Source organism: Anoplopoma fimbria, chromosome 7 (assembly GCF_027596085.1).
Source record: "Anoplopoma fimbria isolate UVic2021 breed Golden Eagle Sablefish chromosome 7, Afim_UVic_2022, whole genome shotgun sequence".
Lineage (NCBI taxonomy): Eukaryota > Metazoa > Chordata > Actinopteri > Perciformes > Anoplopomatidae > Anoplopoma > Anoplopoma fimbria.
In genome coordinates, this window is record NC_072455.1 from 11337026 (window position 1) to 11354417 (window position 17392).

At 41.8% G+C, this 17392-nt stretch overlaps 1 protein-coding gene across 1 annotated transcript in view; it reads left to right on the top strand.

The window, feature by feature from the left end:
• Positions 1-1829: 1829 nt before the first annotated feature.
• Positions 1830-17392, top strand: part of mta2 (metastasis associated 1 family, member 2) — a 30732-nt gene continuing 15169 nt past the window's right edge. Inside the window, 3 exon segments of the mRNA XM_054601176.1 lie at positions 1830-1872; positions 10039-10106; positions 13303-13396. Coding sequence (XP_054457151.1) covers positions 1845-1872; positions 10039-10106; positions 13303-13396 — 190 coding nt within the window. The 5' untranslated portion in view covers positions 1830-1844.

The following is a 17392-nucleotide window of genomic DNA, read 5'->3' on the forward strand; positions in this document are numbered from 1 at the left end:
CTGCGCTGTAGAAACAGGCTGCATGAACTTCTTTTCAGTTATCACATGGAGAAACTGCAATCTCATAATTTAAATTTGTCAACATAAATAGGAAGGATCCTGGGGACCCTTTTTGCAATATCTGGACTCAGTATGACTGTATTTCTCTTTATATATTGATTGGCTTTTTTCTTCCTCTGTTTTGTTCTTGTCTACTCATGATATATTTTATTTTTATGGGTTGCATTTACCAACCACACTAGTTGATATGTATTGCAATGAGCTTTTGTATCTTTGACACTTGGAAGATGAAAACCCATATGATAGCTATGACCAGACACTAAATTGAAAGTGTGGCTTAAAGTCAAATTTATAACAGACTAATTTAAATTCATCAAAATTGTGTGATACTAAGCACCACGAACAGGATAAGAAGTCAGGCCTTTTACATTTTTAATAAGTCAAAACGATGAGACTCAAATTGAAATTGAAAGGGAAATATATTATATATTGTTGTGTTAGTCATTACACAAAGAGACAAAGAAAAAACTAAAAAGGAAATTCCACCCAACATATCAGTACAGTAGAAATCAATACAGCACTGCTCGTCTACAGATACATCTACCCTTTTTACATCACACTATGTGACATCAAGTTGACATAAGACAAACATTAACTCACCAAACCAATATCCAATGTCATTATGATCATGCACTTTTAAACGGTAATAATAATTGTTTAATCGACATGACTTTTTAAGTTACGTTCATGAGTCACTACATCATAATATTGATATAGTCAGATTAAAGTTATGAGACTGTTAAGACAACCATTCTTTATGACTTACCAAAATAACTTCCAAAACTGTAACTATATGTTGATACTAACACAATCTGACTTTCCGATTCCTAGTTTTAAATTAAAAAAAAGTCAAGATTATGTCTTATTCTCGCCCAATATTGATTTATTACCACATAATTACAATTTGAAAACACATCATTTGATATCCCCAGCATTGCATCCATTTTTGTTCCTGGTAGTAAAGAGGTCCTATACTTAAAATGTATTTAAAATAAACAAAAAATATCATTATTTGGTTGAAAGGCTCACAGCTCATTTAGAAACTAATCAAGTGACCATGTAAAACCTCTACGCTTGCTCGTGCGCGCGCGTGTGTATTTCCCACTTCCTGCTTTGCCTGGATCTAGCTACAACTTTTCTTTACTTTCTATCCATGTTTCTGTCCAATATGTGGAGACAATTTTTTTTTTAAAGTATAAATTATTTAAATAATATTTTGGTCTCCGAAAAACAGACGAGACATTTTACTCCTTTGGTCGTGAGAGTGAGTTTACATGTCATATTATAAAACAGGTTGTTTACCAAACCAGTGCAAAAGTTAATTGTGACATTCCGGAGATTGTCGACAGTAGCCGAAGATGACGATTTGCGCACGAGCGAAGGGGGCCAGTGAGTGTGTGCTCGCCGTGTACGAGCGTGTGTGTTGAACTGAGCGGAGGTGAAGAAGAGGAGGATGAAGCTGGGAGCGGAGGATGGGAGGAAGAGTGGAGTAAGAGACAGGCTAGCTGTGTGTGAATGAGTGAGTGAGTGAGGAAGAGGAGAGGAAGGTCGTCGGAGGGACCGAAAACAAAGACTTCTATATTTTGGGGATAACCTCCGGAACATTACGAACGGAAACTTTCAACTTTTTACCCGCCACATCTCGGCTTGTTGTGTCCGGAGCCGGCTTTGTTTCACGGCGGGGGTGTCTGCGATAAATGAAGGAATAACATAGATCCCCATCGACCTTTTTCTACCCGAGCGGGGAATACCCGGGGACTGCTTTTGATAAAGGTTACGAGAGAATGGCGGCCAACATGTACCGAGTGGGAGGTAAGGAATGTTTTACATTTTTAAGACACCCCCCCCCCCCCCCCCCAACGTGATTGTTCGTTTCGACAGCAAGGTGGCTAAGCTAGCCGCTAGCTGTCTGTGCGGTTAGCCGCTAACTAACGCTAGCTCCCGGCTAGTGTCTGTACGTGCGTCCACTCTTGCATGGAGGGACGTCAGATCTATTAAAAACCTCCAACAATGTAATGAGGCTCAGCTAATGGGCACATGTAAATAACTCCAACCCTGTGACTTAGTTTATACTCAGCTCTGCTCCAGCCCTCTACACTGATGTACAACACGCCTAGCACGGTCCGGTCCTTCAGAAAACATGAACTTTTAAAGCAGACCGGAGTGATATCCCGACCGGTGTCCGCGAGGACACGTTACCCCGCGGCGGGCTACCGCCGACACGCATGAACCGGTTGTGAAAGTTGGTATTTAATTTGAAATAAACGCAGCCTGAGTCCGCCTAATCGTATCTGTAGTTTTATAAAACAAGCGAAGCAATCGTCATTTGGTCCCATTTGGACATTTGAGTCTCCAGGACGTTACATATGGTAACGTGCACGATGCTAGTTAGCGTTAGCACACACTGCTAACACTGTTAACGCTAGCTGTGGGGGGAACAGCAGCCGGCCAACTCCGCCGACGTGTGTGGTGGTTAGCTAGCTAAAGCTGGTCGGCTAGCATTGTCTGTGCGGCGGCTTAATGTCACTAGTGACTCCGCCATAGCGCTCCACATGCAACGGATGGCGTTAGCCCTGCTAGCTAACTTTGAATGCTACATTTGGTTAGCCTAGCCGTACGTACTGTGTGTGGTTATGTGTGCTTGGCTCTTAAAATACGAACATATAACGTTATCTGATACGTGTATTAAGAGTTACTACCTCGTCTTAGACCATTTAACAAATAGTAAGAACGAAATATCGGCGAGAGAAACAAGTAACTAAGTAAACTAGCTAGCTAGCACTAACTTGCTAGCAGGACTTCTCGTTTCATTTATGTACATATGCTGCGTTGCCACTGGATGGAAACCTTAGCATCTCGGGCGACATTAAAATGAGGCTATAGTACGTAATTAACATGGCTTTCACACGCTTATATGATCCAGCAGCATGTCGTAGGTTGCATCATTACGACTCCCACCCTCCTCGTAATGCTAACACCGGGGTTTTCAGACGTCCCCATTGTGGAGAGAAACAACACGCCGGTAGAGACGTCTGTCCTCCAGCGACGGTGCCTCAACCCGTTTTTCCGCCTCAGTTTCGTTGATGATCGGTGTCACCAGGACTCTGAAGTGGATCTGTCGCCTTGTCCGTCCAGTGCTCGTTACTCCCGTTCATTGTCTAGAATCATTAATAGCCATGTTAGGACTTTGTGTACCTTTCTTTTATTTTTTATTTTTTTATTTATTTTTTGGAGTCTGGTTTTGGTGGCGGCTGAAATGCTTGAATTGACAGTGTAACAGTTCCGTTGCTGTGTTAAGGTCGGTAAGGTCACACAGGAGCCTGCGGGCTGTTTAGGTCATGCTAGTTTAACACTACCCTGCATCATTCTGTGCTTAATGTTATCACTCGGTTTTTGGTCGAATGTCCAAATGGCATACCGCATTGTTAACTTTGTTTTGTTATACTGTTGCACTGATTACTTTACATAGTGCATCATGTTTACGTTTGTACGATGGTTAACACGGTGCTATTGAGGCGGGATCATCAGCAGAGAGCAAGAGCATCTCTAGTCACTGGTAGAATGGGCTGATGTTGGGTTTATAGGGGATACAAGGTCATTTTATTAATTATTCAGACATGTTTTTGTATTCCAGTTATTCTTTCAAGGTGAAATGTATGTATATGGCTTAATCTGCCCAATACGATTTAAAGTATTAAACTGGGGTTTTATTGGATTAATTCAATGTCCTGTGATGGTAAAGATAAACACTTTTTCTGGAGCTGTTCCCCGGTGAAGCTGTCTATCATAGTTCTCTACGTTTGTTTTAAGTGTTACTTGTTTTTGTTTTTACATCGACATCTTTTAATGTTTAGTTCCCAATTCTAACTAAGGATAGTTTCAGGTATGCTTTGGTCTGGTTTATGCGAGATTGCTGTCCCCAGCACACGTTACAATAGTGGTTATGCATGAGACCTGCAAGGATGGACCCATACAAAGGCTTGCTGCTCAGAGGAACTAGGACTTGTGTGTGCATCCTTGTTGTCTGCACGCCAACGGGCATTCTGAGGGAACTTTGCATGAGCTCCATCGTTGTGTAGAGCTGCTGGAGCTCTCATTTAAAGTTTCACTTCTTGACAGCCTGCTGGATCATGAGTGTGTCGTGGATTTTCCACAGCGGTAATGCGGTGTGGTATGGCGGATAAAATGTTACAGTTAAATGCTAAGTCTAGCCCATAACATATAAGATAAGATAATTCTTTATTAGTCCCGCAGCGGGAAATTTACAGGATTACAGCAGCATAGAGTATAGTGCAAACAAAAGACATAGTAAAAATAAAAAAGTATTATAAATAAGTAATAAAACGGTAAAGAATATTAAATAAGTAAAAAAAAAAAAAAATCCACAATAACTAAAATATTATATATGCACAGACAGAATATGCAGTTAGCAACAATCATGTGATTCTGTAATGACATAGAAATGTATTTTTAAGTGGCCCACACAGAAACGAGGTTCAGTTGTTTGGCTGTATGATATGGACAGTAAAGGAACAAATTTATTTTGTAGTGTAGGCATTAATGTTGTGAGATTGAAATCGGTTAGAATGAGTTCATATTTATGAATCAAGAGGATTTCATGTTGTTGCAGCTGACTGGTGCACGCAGTTCGGTTTGAGCAAGCACATATATTACCAGTCCTCTGGAAGCACACAGTGTTCAGCTCTCATATAAGATCATTATCTTCCCCAGAGATTAGTCAAAGGGCTTCCTCCTCTTCATTCACCCTCAAGCACCCGGCATACTGCGCCACTCCAGCCTCATACGTCCACAACAAACACTCACGGCTGCCTTTTCTTTAGAACTTTTTTTTTTTCTACATACATTGCCTACATTAACATAAAACCACCAGCTTATCCCTGAAGTGATAATGCCGAACCTCAGGTTTAGCTGAGATGTGTGTTTTTTTTTATTATTATTTTTTTTGAAGGGTAGATGGTGTGAACCCTCTGTAGTCCAGTGTGTTTTTTTTTTTTGGTGGATCATTGATACACTACGCTGGTCTCAGTGCTTCAGTGCCGGTGGAACAGGATCATTCTTTAATCTGTCCCACTGGGCAGGAAGTCGAGACGGAAGGCTGGAATATGAAAAGAGTAACTTCCAACGTTCACCATCTTCAGAGCTAGAATCAGTCATGTCAGGCACATGAGAGTGCAGATCTCCTTTTGGCGCTTCAGCCAGTGTTATGTAATATGGTGCTGTTGTGTTCCTTCTCCGCGAACAAGGAGGTGATGCTTTTCTGGTCAGGCTGCTCATCAGTGTGCTAAGTAGAGCAATAAATCCTCTACCCTGTCTAAATCCTCCCTTCTCCATCTCTGCCTGTGATGATGCATCAGAAACCCACTGGTATCCTCCCGAGGCTCTCTGTCCCTGCTTGTGGGAGGACCAGATGGAGCTTGACGTGAAGCCACACGGCTGTGCAGAACTGCATCAAACACGACAAGGAGGCATTGTGTCTTCGGTAGTTGTAGGATGAATGGATGGTAGGCTTGATCAATATCTTAAAGACCGACATCTCTCAGTTAAAGCTGTCGGCAGCTGTGAACGGCTCGCATTGTGAGCCCATATTCACTATCGCTAAATCTGAATATATATTTATAAATTAATAACAAAACAAAAAAGACCACTTTTAAATTGAGAACTAATTATATTTTGTATTAACAAGTTCAATCTGCAAAGTAAATCAGCTAACACATTTTCTCAAATACATGTAGTGCAGTTAAAAGTACAATGTTTCCCTCAGATTGAAATAGATTGAAATACTCAAGTAAAGTACAAGTACCAAAATTGTAATTAAGTACAGTATTTGAGTGGCCAAAGTTATATTGCACCACTGCTAGAAAAGAGCACACATTTCTTCATAGACCTAGCCTCTTCATTTTACCTTTTAACTTTAACATTTTCTTCCAGAGGGGCATGTTTCCGGACCCCCCTAGATGGTCGGAGGTTCAACCCCCATAGTCTCATGACCCAAGCCAAATTCTCGTGTCACCTGCTGATTACAGTAAACGGGGTTAGGCTCACTTGGGGTGGGCTGACCATTTTTAAAGCCAAGTAGGTTCACAGTACTCAACGAGATGTCCGTTTATCAGGAGTCTTGAAGTCGTTTTGGTTTTCACACTACATGCCTGACTGGAGATAGGGGGTCAGACACACGCACTATAAGAGCTTTCACAAGGAATAATCCATGATGAGCACTCTGGTACAAAGTACATTTTGTCACGAAAACAGACGCAATGACGCAGCACGGACGTTGTTCACACAATAACCTGTTTCCACGTCTTCATCATTTCCTCAATGTAGACCAGTCCCTGTGTTATGTTTATCAATGCAAACATACAATACCCTAGGTGCAAAAACGTGTATCGTAAAGTCAAGGAAAGTGATACTGCTGTACGGGCTCCTCTTATTTTTGCTTTGCAGAGGAAGGGCTCATCTGTAGCTTCTTGACAGACGGCTTGAGTCAGCAGGAAGAGGTGGAGTGATTCAGCTCGTTTGGCAGATGTCATGTGATCACAATGTAATCCAGACCATCTCCAGGAGTAGTGTGGCCCTGATTGCATTCTTGACTGAATTGAAGTGACCCAGGCTGTTTACTACATTATCTCCTGAGATCCAGCAGGTTTACTTGAGCAGTGTCACAACATGCTTCATTCAGTGTCAGTTGATACCTGCAGCATTTCACTAAAACAGGATGTACCTCCTTGCTCCACCTGCCGGCCTCCAGGTATTCCTACTGGCCTCTTGACCTTTTAGATGCAACTGGGGAAAGTTTCTTGAACAGACACAGAAGCTTCTCTACATGACTAGTCTCACCTTATTCACACCTGAACCCGAACAAGCTGCTGGATTCTGTCCGTTGGCTATTATGTGGCGGTATCGGCGATAGTAGTAGTAGACTTTTCTGTGGTTTTTCTGTACATTATGTCTAAAGCACATTGCACTTGATCTCTCCCCCCTCTGCCACATTAATTTCACTGGTAATAACTGCCTAGTTGAAGTGTAGGCTGGGTCAGGTCTGTGTGTGGGAGGGATTACTTGTGGTTAGCAGAATGGGCTGGGAAGAGATCCGGACACACGTTCCTACAAACAGAATATTGGTGAATTAATAGAACCCAGTAAACGCTAAACTAAGACACAGAATACGGGCTCATCTCTCAAGGCCGTTTGGTAACGTTTGTTTTCAATGAAGCTGGAAAAAGAAGATTGACTAGTTTACAGAGCAGTATTTATTTTATTCTTTGCTGCACACGAACACTGGCCAAATACGATGCAGTACTATAAACATGCTTTAGATTTTGAGCAGGAAATATCTGATCCAAGAGCATAAAAATCAGACTAAGAATTTGACCAAGCCACTTTTTTTCACGGATTTGATTAAACATTTTCAGTTATTTATCAAGGAAAAATGTTAATCCATTTGCAGGTGTTTCATTGTTCATCGAAATGAGATAATTGGCTGTTAATGGTCTGTTTTAATATCACTTTATATGAAATATATTTGTGTTTGGACTTGTATTCGGGTATTGGTAATTAGGATTTGTGTTGGGGTTTTTTGGCGCTCCGTCTTTACCCTCTAATTGTATATGTCCCTATGTTAACCGTGTCATTGCCAGAAGGTGTTACCATGGCATGTTCTTCTAGCATAGCTGACCCGCTTACTGACTAATTCAATTTCTAAATAATAATGCAGTGTGCTTCTGTTGGCCCGATCACATTAGAGTCAGACAACAGTGACTGATTCAAATCATATTTTTTATGTCGCTGAAGTGTCATTTTTCTCATTGAAGCAAAGACTGCTGTAAATGTTTCTTTCCTCTTTGTTTATTGTTGGGCAGAATGTGCAATTCACACTGATCTTTTGACAGAAGCAGTGGTCAGCTTTACCACTAGGTCACCATCCCCCAATTGACTCAAATAATTTGTCTGTTTAACACGAAGATGTTAAACATGTAAATGTGTTAAGATCTGGCAGTCCGAAAACCCAATGGCATGAGCTAGAATGATGTTTGAAATGCGGCCCGCCATAGTTTCATAATGAACCAAAATATTCATACTTCCTCAACGGCCGGGGCCGAGCAGTCTGTCAGGGGGTTTTAACCCTGCGAGTCAGGGCAGCCCCTCAGCGTGGGTGGACGTCTTGGTGGAACCTCTTCCTGGGGACGCTGGCCCTAGCGTGGCTCATTTCCTCCAGGGCCGTGCAACATGACCGGCTCTAGGTCGGCTGGGAAAGGCCCCGGGTGAAGGTGACTTGTGGCTCCGGCCTTGAGCTTTACAACACCCCGAGACGAAGCCCCCCTGCTCCCGGTAGGGGTCATCCGGCACAGACTGTTCTCACCGAGCCCCTGCGGCGATGTCTTCAACCCATCCGATCCGCCCTTAAACACGCACACGGTCTTGTTTACCGTGCTTTGTTAGATTATTTTCTCTTTTTTTTGCCGTATCATCTTTTAATCTCCAAATTCTATTCAACCAATGTGTTTTATAATTAGATAGAAAAGCACAAAGGTGGTCCGATATAATGCTATGGAAACACTGGGCTGTGTTAGCTGGGATGTTCCTTGCCAGGTGACATATGTGATAGAATTGCTGCTGTGTTGATGCACAGTACTGCTGGAAATCAGGACATTGGTGTTTTCCGGATGCGTCCCCTGTGTGCAGGCTGCCATAGAAAACAGTGGATGCTCCCAATCTCAGATCTTCCACCTGTGCTTTTCGATCCACTACTGAATGCTAGGAGTTGGGCGCGTCCAGATAAACAGCCGGTGTGCTAATTCTCCAGTCTGGTGCCATTAAACCATTACAGAGGAAGAGGACACAATGAGATGATGAAATGACAAGAGCTGCAGAGCATGAGCGCGTTCTTCACTGATTCATGCTTTTACTTAACGACAGACTAAATATTATAACTGATGTATTTTGTTCAATACACCTTACCTACAGACAAAGATGGAAATAGATGATTATCCCAGTTGGTGTCAGTTCAGTGCTCCAAACTAAACTCCAATATCAACCTACGACACATGTTTTACCTGTCAGACTGACATTTGAATGCCTTTTGTTAATTTTTATGCAGTCGGAGAAAATCTAAAATCCAAGCACACCACTCATGACAACGCTGTTGGTTCTGTGTTTCTTATGATTTATTTACCCCAAAAACAAGGAGGCAAAGTAAGGAACAAAGAAATCATTGCCGTCGCTGCCTATCTTGCTCTGGTTAAAAAAAAAAAATACCATAGGTTCACCCTGGTACATGTGCAAATACTCAAAAACAAAATACTAAATACATAATATGCTAAACAAGAAAATAATTAATTAATAAATAAACGTCAAAAATCGAATCTAAATGAAGCAAACATAGTATCATTTCTCACACAGTACTACTTGTTATTAGTTAAACAATTTTTAACACTAACAAATATCTCCTAACTGTTTCTAACTTTTTTTTCATCTGTTAAAGAGGTAATGCTTTCAGTTTGGTTTGTTACGGGCCTGATTGTCATGAAACTCTGTGGAATGGTAAAAACATGGGTAAAGGAAGAACTCGTTAGCTCTTGCAGCAGATGGTCTGCCCTCTCTGGATGCCCTTCTAGTCTACACGTCTGCAGCCGCGATAGACAACTTTCCTGAAGCTCCTGTTACACCAGTCCTCTCACTGAGTTGGCAGCGTCCGGTTCTCCCAACAGCTTCTCAGTGTTGTACAGACAGGCCTCCAATTAGAGCTGTGTGTCACTTGAATGGGTTCCTATCCATCAGGTTAGCCAAACTCTTCTCAGGTCTGCCAGTACTGCCACAGAGCTGTGCTGGGGTCTGTCCAACTATCAGTGGACAAAATTTTCTATACTTAGTATATATTTTGTTATGTGCAGTCGTGCATTGACGTGAATAATTCCCTGTGAACATGACATGACTCTAACTTTTCCCTGTTGTTTCTTTCAGATTATGTGTACTTTGAGAACTCCTCCAGCAACCCTTACCTGATCCGTAGAATAGAAGAGCTCAACAAGGTTGGTTGTTTCTCTTATATGTTTTACATTTTACAGTTCTTTCTGTAATATTAGGATAGGGTACTGTTCGCAATTGAGCATCACCAGTAGTTCGTTACTCTACTCTAACAAAAATGTAATTTCAGTTCTAAAAGAAATGGGGCCCAAACTTTTCAAATTCAACATTGTTCTTTATATAGAACATATAGTTATTTATTAAGAACCTTTCACTCCAGTTTCAATGTTTAAATCTGTAAAATATCTCACAGACAAACATGTATCTGTGAAACATCTCCTGTTTCCTTTTCAAATTAAAAGCTTGCGTTTCTTCGGACAGAATCCCTTAATCTGTTAACACAAAGCTTTTATTGTGAAATGTTTAATACATTAGTGGAGTTCTGGCTATAATTAGGTTATGTTAATAAGTTAAGTTAAGTGTGCCATTATCAAAGGCCGCCACACACAGGTAGAGGATGGCGGCGTGACCCGGGATGACTCACTGGCTTTAACAAGATGCAGAGCGGACGTATTCTCTCTCTCTCTCTCTCTCCCTCCCTCCCTCTTTCTCTCTAAGTCACTCTCTCAGCCAGATGTGCTCTCAGGTACTGACATTTGTCACCGATTGATTAAACATAAATCGGTGCTCCGTAGTACGGATGTCATTCTGTCGGTACCCGACCATATTTAATACCTGGCAGTGTTGTATTGTCCTATTGTATATCTAACCAGGCTGTGTTTCATAGCTCATATACCTTAGATACTGAACATCCTGATAGACCTGCCGGTGTTTTAATTTGGATATAATGACACCTCAGATATCATTCCAGTCAACATACTTTACACACACACACACACACACACACACACACACACACACACACACACACACACACACACACACACACACACACACACACACACACACACTGTATATCCCTGGTCTTTCCTGGACGCTGCTCATGGTAAACCGTAGTTACTGCAATCTCAGGACACCAGTACAGGAGCCACTTATATAACAGCAGCAGCATATGACACAGGCTTGTTTCCCAGTCAAAGGATTAAGCTCATTTATGTAACACTCTTACATTGAAGGGCTTGTGCTGAGCAGCAGGAGGACTGCATCGTCCTGAGTGCTAATGGCTGCTGAGCACAATGAATGGATAGTGAGAGAGAGAGCGAGAGAGAGTGGCCAGCTCTGCAGCTCCAGGCTGGAATGTGGAGGGAAGCACTGTGTGCTCTTATGATCATAGTCAATCCAGGGAGAATGAAACCTCTCATCGTCCTAACTACCTGAGGTACTACTACCAGGTGGCTGACATATCATAGTCTTCATGATGCTACCAGTATACATCTAAATGGGATTTAAAATCTGCCATATCATATTACAACCCTGGAGGAATTGGTCTGATTTAAAAAGGAACAACTTCAGCACTGTGGATGTGGTTTAATAGCGTTATACTTCAGCGAAAACAGCAGAGGGGCCACATACGCCGTCATCTACTGACTAAACTCACCTGTGTGAACAAAATGCCATCACACAAGCAGAAGAGAGCAAACACTCAAACAGCAAGCTGAAGTTAGTTTGACAATCACCAGCTGGACATTTTCAGTCTGCATCGAGTTGAAGTTACTTTCATGTTGAGCATTGACCAGCTGGACAGGTTTTATTGTTGCTGTCGCAAAGACAACTGGATCACTAACACAGTTAGCAACACGGGGCAACCACTAGCAGCCTGGCTACTGTCCAAAGCATCAACAACCGTCTAGGGCTCTTATTGTGAAAGTTAAGAACGAAAAGAGTGCAGCTTCAAAGTGCCTGCCGTTGACAATGGGAGGAAATAAAGAGTGCAGCTGTCTTGGTTCAGACTACGGAGCCACCTTGTCATTGTATTCAAGGATCATTTATTGTCATTATGAATTAAAGTGTTGGACAACGAAATGGAGTGGTAGCCCATTTGCTAAACAAAAAAAGTATAACAAACAACAAAACCAAAACGGCAGTCATGTTCCTTTTGTGCCGTAAATAAATGGAGGATTCATATCCCAGGAGATGGTACAGAATAGCACAGTGAAAACCAGGTTTATAGGGAACCAATCCAAACGCTGATGATGTCATTATTCAACAGCCATTCCACTGTGCAGTCACCATTTACTTCACCTAGATAAGTCAAAGCAAAAACTGTGTCTATTGCAACTTTAATAATGTTTTACCAAGTGCATAGGAGAAAACAGATACATTTTTTTAAAGGTGCAGATTTGTCTGTTAATCTCAACAATGAATCTGTTTTAACACTTGGAAGTCATACAATATCACATATTTGTCCATGTAGCGACCCTATTGCTGACTCGTCGCTGGCTATTTGGACTACAATGTGATATTTGCTGATATCACAAAATCTGCCACGATACATTTTTAAATTTGATTCAATTCAGGGGTCTGCGATTGATATGAGAAGATATCATATGCCCGTTTATCACAATCTTTTAAAATGATATAATCTCTAAAAGAACAACAAAAATATTATTATTACTGGGTTCTCCCAGACATTTAAATGAAAAACAATCAAATATTTAGATACAAAAACAGAACTCCTGCTGTTGGAGGTCTAGTTGCAGTCAAACCTGGTGAGCGACTTGTGACTAAAACGAGAATAGCCAGTCCACCTTAAAGTCAGCAAAAATGTGTCTTAAAAAAACTCCCAGATGCTTCGGCCCTACAGGGAGTCAGCTGGAACTACACTGGCAGAACCCCGCTGCTGTTTTGTGAATATTTGGAGCCGTGTTACCAGATCTCGCAAATTACGTGACAAAAGTACCCTAACGGATATAAATGATGGACAAAGCTACAAAAATGAGTCATCTTTTAGACAAAGAACAAACTAGATCATAGATCTGCACGGAGCAGATGAGATCACACACTACCTGTAGCGACTGTTGAGTGTGATGACTGACTGCTTGCTACAGACATGATGAACACCCTGTGGCCGCCCACAGCTGCTGATATATAAAGGGCTTTCTGTTTGTAATTTTATTTTTGGCCCACTCAAATGAAAAAGCAGAACTGAATCAATGTGCATGATACTGAGCCCCCTGGTTCAGGACTCTGATTAACCCCTCAGCATGAGAAGTGAATGAAACTATGTCAATATGGCTGTTCCAACAGAGTTAGCGCTTTGTTACGACCCCTACTTGTAACCCACTGACTCTCCACTTCCAGACAGCCAATGGAAACGTGGAGGCAAAGGTGGTGTGTCTGTTCAGGAGGCGGGACATCTCAGGCAACCTCAACACCCTGGCCGACAGCAACGCAAGTGAGTACGAAACCACGGAGCCCCAAAGCTCCCCTCTTTGTTTCCTCCGGTGTGTGAGCAGGTACGATGTGTGAGCAGGTACGATGTGTGAGCAGGTACGATGTGTGAGCAGGTACGATGTGTGAGCAGGTACGATGTGTGAGCAGGTACGATGTGTGAGCAGGTACGATGTGGCTCGCTGCCTTTAATCAACCTCGTCCACATTGTGTTCCACATAAAAAAAGACCCAAAGCACCACTTTTATGCTGTAAACTGCTCCACGGCCTGCTTCCGGTGTTAAAGTCAGACCATCACTGGTGTGTCAGGCCCAGGCTTGTTCATTCAGAACCTGTAAGGAATTCAATTGTAGTCGTCGTATTTTTATGTGAGTCACTATGTATTGAAAAAGGGCAATTTTAAAGTAATTATAACTACTGATATATTTTGAATCCACATTGACTCTGGACACACAAAACCATCAACATATCAGTCGAGTTTAAGTCGTCTTTTTTTGCCATCAAAAGGTAAGCTGACGAAAGGTTGTTAATATTTTTTGGTCTAGTTTAGTGTAACCAGGAATGAGCATTTTAACCAAACTTCAGAAACTTGCTTTCAAATAAGATTTCATCCAACTGGTTTCAAGACAGTCGTCAACAACAGCAGATAATCATCACCTGGTGTTGATAATAACATTACTACACACTATTTCTCTCTGTGGCCTTATGGTTTTTCCCCGACCGTGCCCTCTGTTGCCATCATGTCCTTCTCTCATCACCACCTGATGAGCCGAGCTCCTTGAGCAGTCGGGTGCAGCTAGCTAAGGTGTTAGCACTGTTGGCGGTGTGCTGCTAGCATCCGAAGTGGGTTTGGTTCGGTAGGTAGAGGGGGGGTGTCCTTTTAATCACAGGGTTGGCAACACACTCAACCCCGAGCTGCTCCCCGGGGGCTTCACAGACGCCCACTGCTCCTGAAATGCTCGTAACTTTGAGTCAGGCGTGAAAATATTCTGCCTCTACACGCTGTTTTCTCTTCCCGCTGAGAAGCAGCTGAGCGGCTCTCCATCGACTGTAGAATTAGCGAAATAAAACAATAAAATAAGATCTCTGCCGATGAACTCATCCAAATAGCAAATATTTTTGTCCAGCCGCCCAATGACGATGAGAAATACATGAATTACGTGATTTGAAAAAAACAAAACTGTACCTGTAATATGTTTACTCAAATTTTTTACAAAAACAGAGATTTTTTTTCCCTTATATCGATCATCTTTAAGGGAGTTGTAGTCACAGTTATTGTTTAATTAAGTCAGTTTCGTCTTGTCAATGTGGCGTCTTCATCAGAGGAAAAACGGATCCCAGAATATTCTCCCAGCGTCATGTGTTGACCGTCATTCATTAATGGATCCAGTTCTCTTCATACATCCATGATCCTGTCTGAAGCGGGCCGTGTGGCATCAATTTCTGGTTTAATTTCAGTAGTATCTTCTCAGTATGTGGAGCTTGCCCCGCCCCTCCACCACCCTGATCCAGCCTGTGAGCCTATCGCCGTCTTGCGTGCGATCAGAGAGCCAAGGAGGTGGGAGGGTGGAGGTGGTGGTGCTAATGGCATGCAGACTACTGAAGCCTGATCACACTCACTCATTACCCCCAACCCCGACACCAACAGCAGCTCCCCCTCCCTCCTCCTGGGCTGCAGTGCTCTAGACAAAGACATCACACACACACACACACACACACACACACACACACACACACACACACACACACACACACACACACACCTCAAAATGGATGCATTAATGGTCCTTCTTTTTTAATGTACTCTGCACCACACAGCTGTAGTGTTTGTTGACTGGTTTTCTGGAAGTCTGAGATGTGACGAAAATATAAAGACAGTCATTTCATCATGTGCTGGTTCTGCTCTTTTTAAGGTTTTTATTCTGTTAAAGAGTCCAAGCCGTCTACATCCCCAACATGGCTTTGCCTGATAAGATTATCTAGGGGATGTGGTGAAGGAGATAAACCGCACCAAATTAACTTTATTGACGCATTTATGGAGGTTAGAATCAGCGTTTTTCATTACAAAGTCTCCAATGACGGCGAATGCCCCATTTGAACAATTTCCATACAATCACTGCTTTGGTTATCATTGACAATCCTATCATTAACACACAGTTCAGTGTTATTCTTCTCTGCTGTTTGTCGCAGCGCTCGGTCAGGCACCTGCATTTTTGTGACTTGGCACCAGAGATCGCGCGACTAGGGATTATAAAAAAAGGCCATTTAGTTTTTAGATGCTTAAGAAACAGGGGGTCTTCAAAATTTCATTTGAGTCAATATTTTGCAGCCAAATCAAATAGTTTAAAGGATACCCAACTCTTTCTTACTTTCTGATACATATCATAATTGACGTGTTCCTTTACAGGGCTTGTACAAAGGTGATAAAGTAAGCAAGGAATATGAGATATGCATTGACAGATAATTACAATCCCTCCTCGTCATGGTGGAGGTTGGTTTATGGCATTTTGCCGATTACACCTACAGTCTATGGGCATATCTATGAGTTACACTCATTGTCTTTTTGATTCCTCACAGTTCATTTTCTTTGTTTGCCCTTTGGGGTTTCGGGGAATAATGCAGCACAGAGAGTATAAACGCCTCCGTTCATGCTCAGAGCTCGCACGCCGTCTGCAGACACCAAGCAGGAGTATAAAAAAAACTTGGAGGGATGGTGCGTAATGTCTGGAGTTTTTGGGAGATGGCCTTTGACATACGTCAACATCGCACACAAGGAGGGCTGAACAGAGGAGATGCTGAGTGCAGACAGGCTTGTGTGCACCGTTCTGTGGGCGGTTTCAAAATCAATCATTTGACCAATGATTTTTTAATTTTAAATCTTAAATTGAACAAGAAGGCAACCTTCATTGACACAATATCTTCTGCCAATGCTAAATTTTAATTTTTAACTGTGCTCATCTCACTGGTTAGAAGTTGGCGAAGCTGTAAACATTTTTATTTCTGCTGTTAAGTTCGGTATTTTACCATTAGGGTCTATAGCAGACCTGGCCAAATAAGGCCCGCGGGATGATTCTGACCGGCCCGCGAAAGATTACATGATAATTAGAAAATAAAACATATTTTCTAATTATCTTATGGGTGGACTAAAACCGCATTGCTTTTATTTTGAAGCCCATTTATTCTCACAGTGCACGCAATCGTGCACGTCAACTGTGCACGTGAAATGCGTGTGATTGACAACCTGTCTTCCTTCCCTGTCACCCCTCCCTGAAAAATGCGAAAATGTCGGCTCATGCCAAAAAGAGGAAAGTGGATGCCGAAAGCAGAACTTTCAAACAAATATGGACTATTACTAATGTTTCCTTTACTGAAGTCCAGGGTAAACCTGTGTGTTTGGTTTGTGGGGAGCATGTCGCCGTGTTTAGAGTACAATTTGAAACGGCATTACGAGACGAAACATGACGAGAAATACTAAAACTTGACTGATGCCGAACGAGCGCGGACATCAACGGATTTACTAGCAAAGCTAGAAAAACAACAAGGCTGTGTTACAAAGCTGCATGCAGCAGAGATGCAGCGACCAGAACCAGCTTTTTTTTCTTTTTGCACAGTTCTGAAAACATTAAATGTTTAATATAGGCATGTAAAGTCAAAAAGGCTACAAAACTGGGACACTTTTCTTTACACAGTTACACAGTTCAGTGACATGTCTTGTTTATTTTGGCTACAAAGATGATGTGATGTTTTTAGAAAGCTAAGAAAATCCTTGTTTCAATAGTATATGAAACTCAAAATGCCCTTTGTTATTAATGTGACTGAAAATGAGTCAAATGTTTCACATTTTGTTTATCATTTTGGAAATTCTATTTGAATAAATGATATTTTTGAAAGCTAACCTCACCTTTTAATTGCCAAATAATAACATACACTCTTACCAGCAGTCAAAACAATGCCATTTACTGCTTTTTATATAGAAATAAAATGTATATTATGCATAATT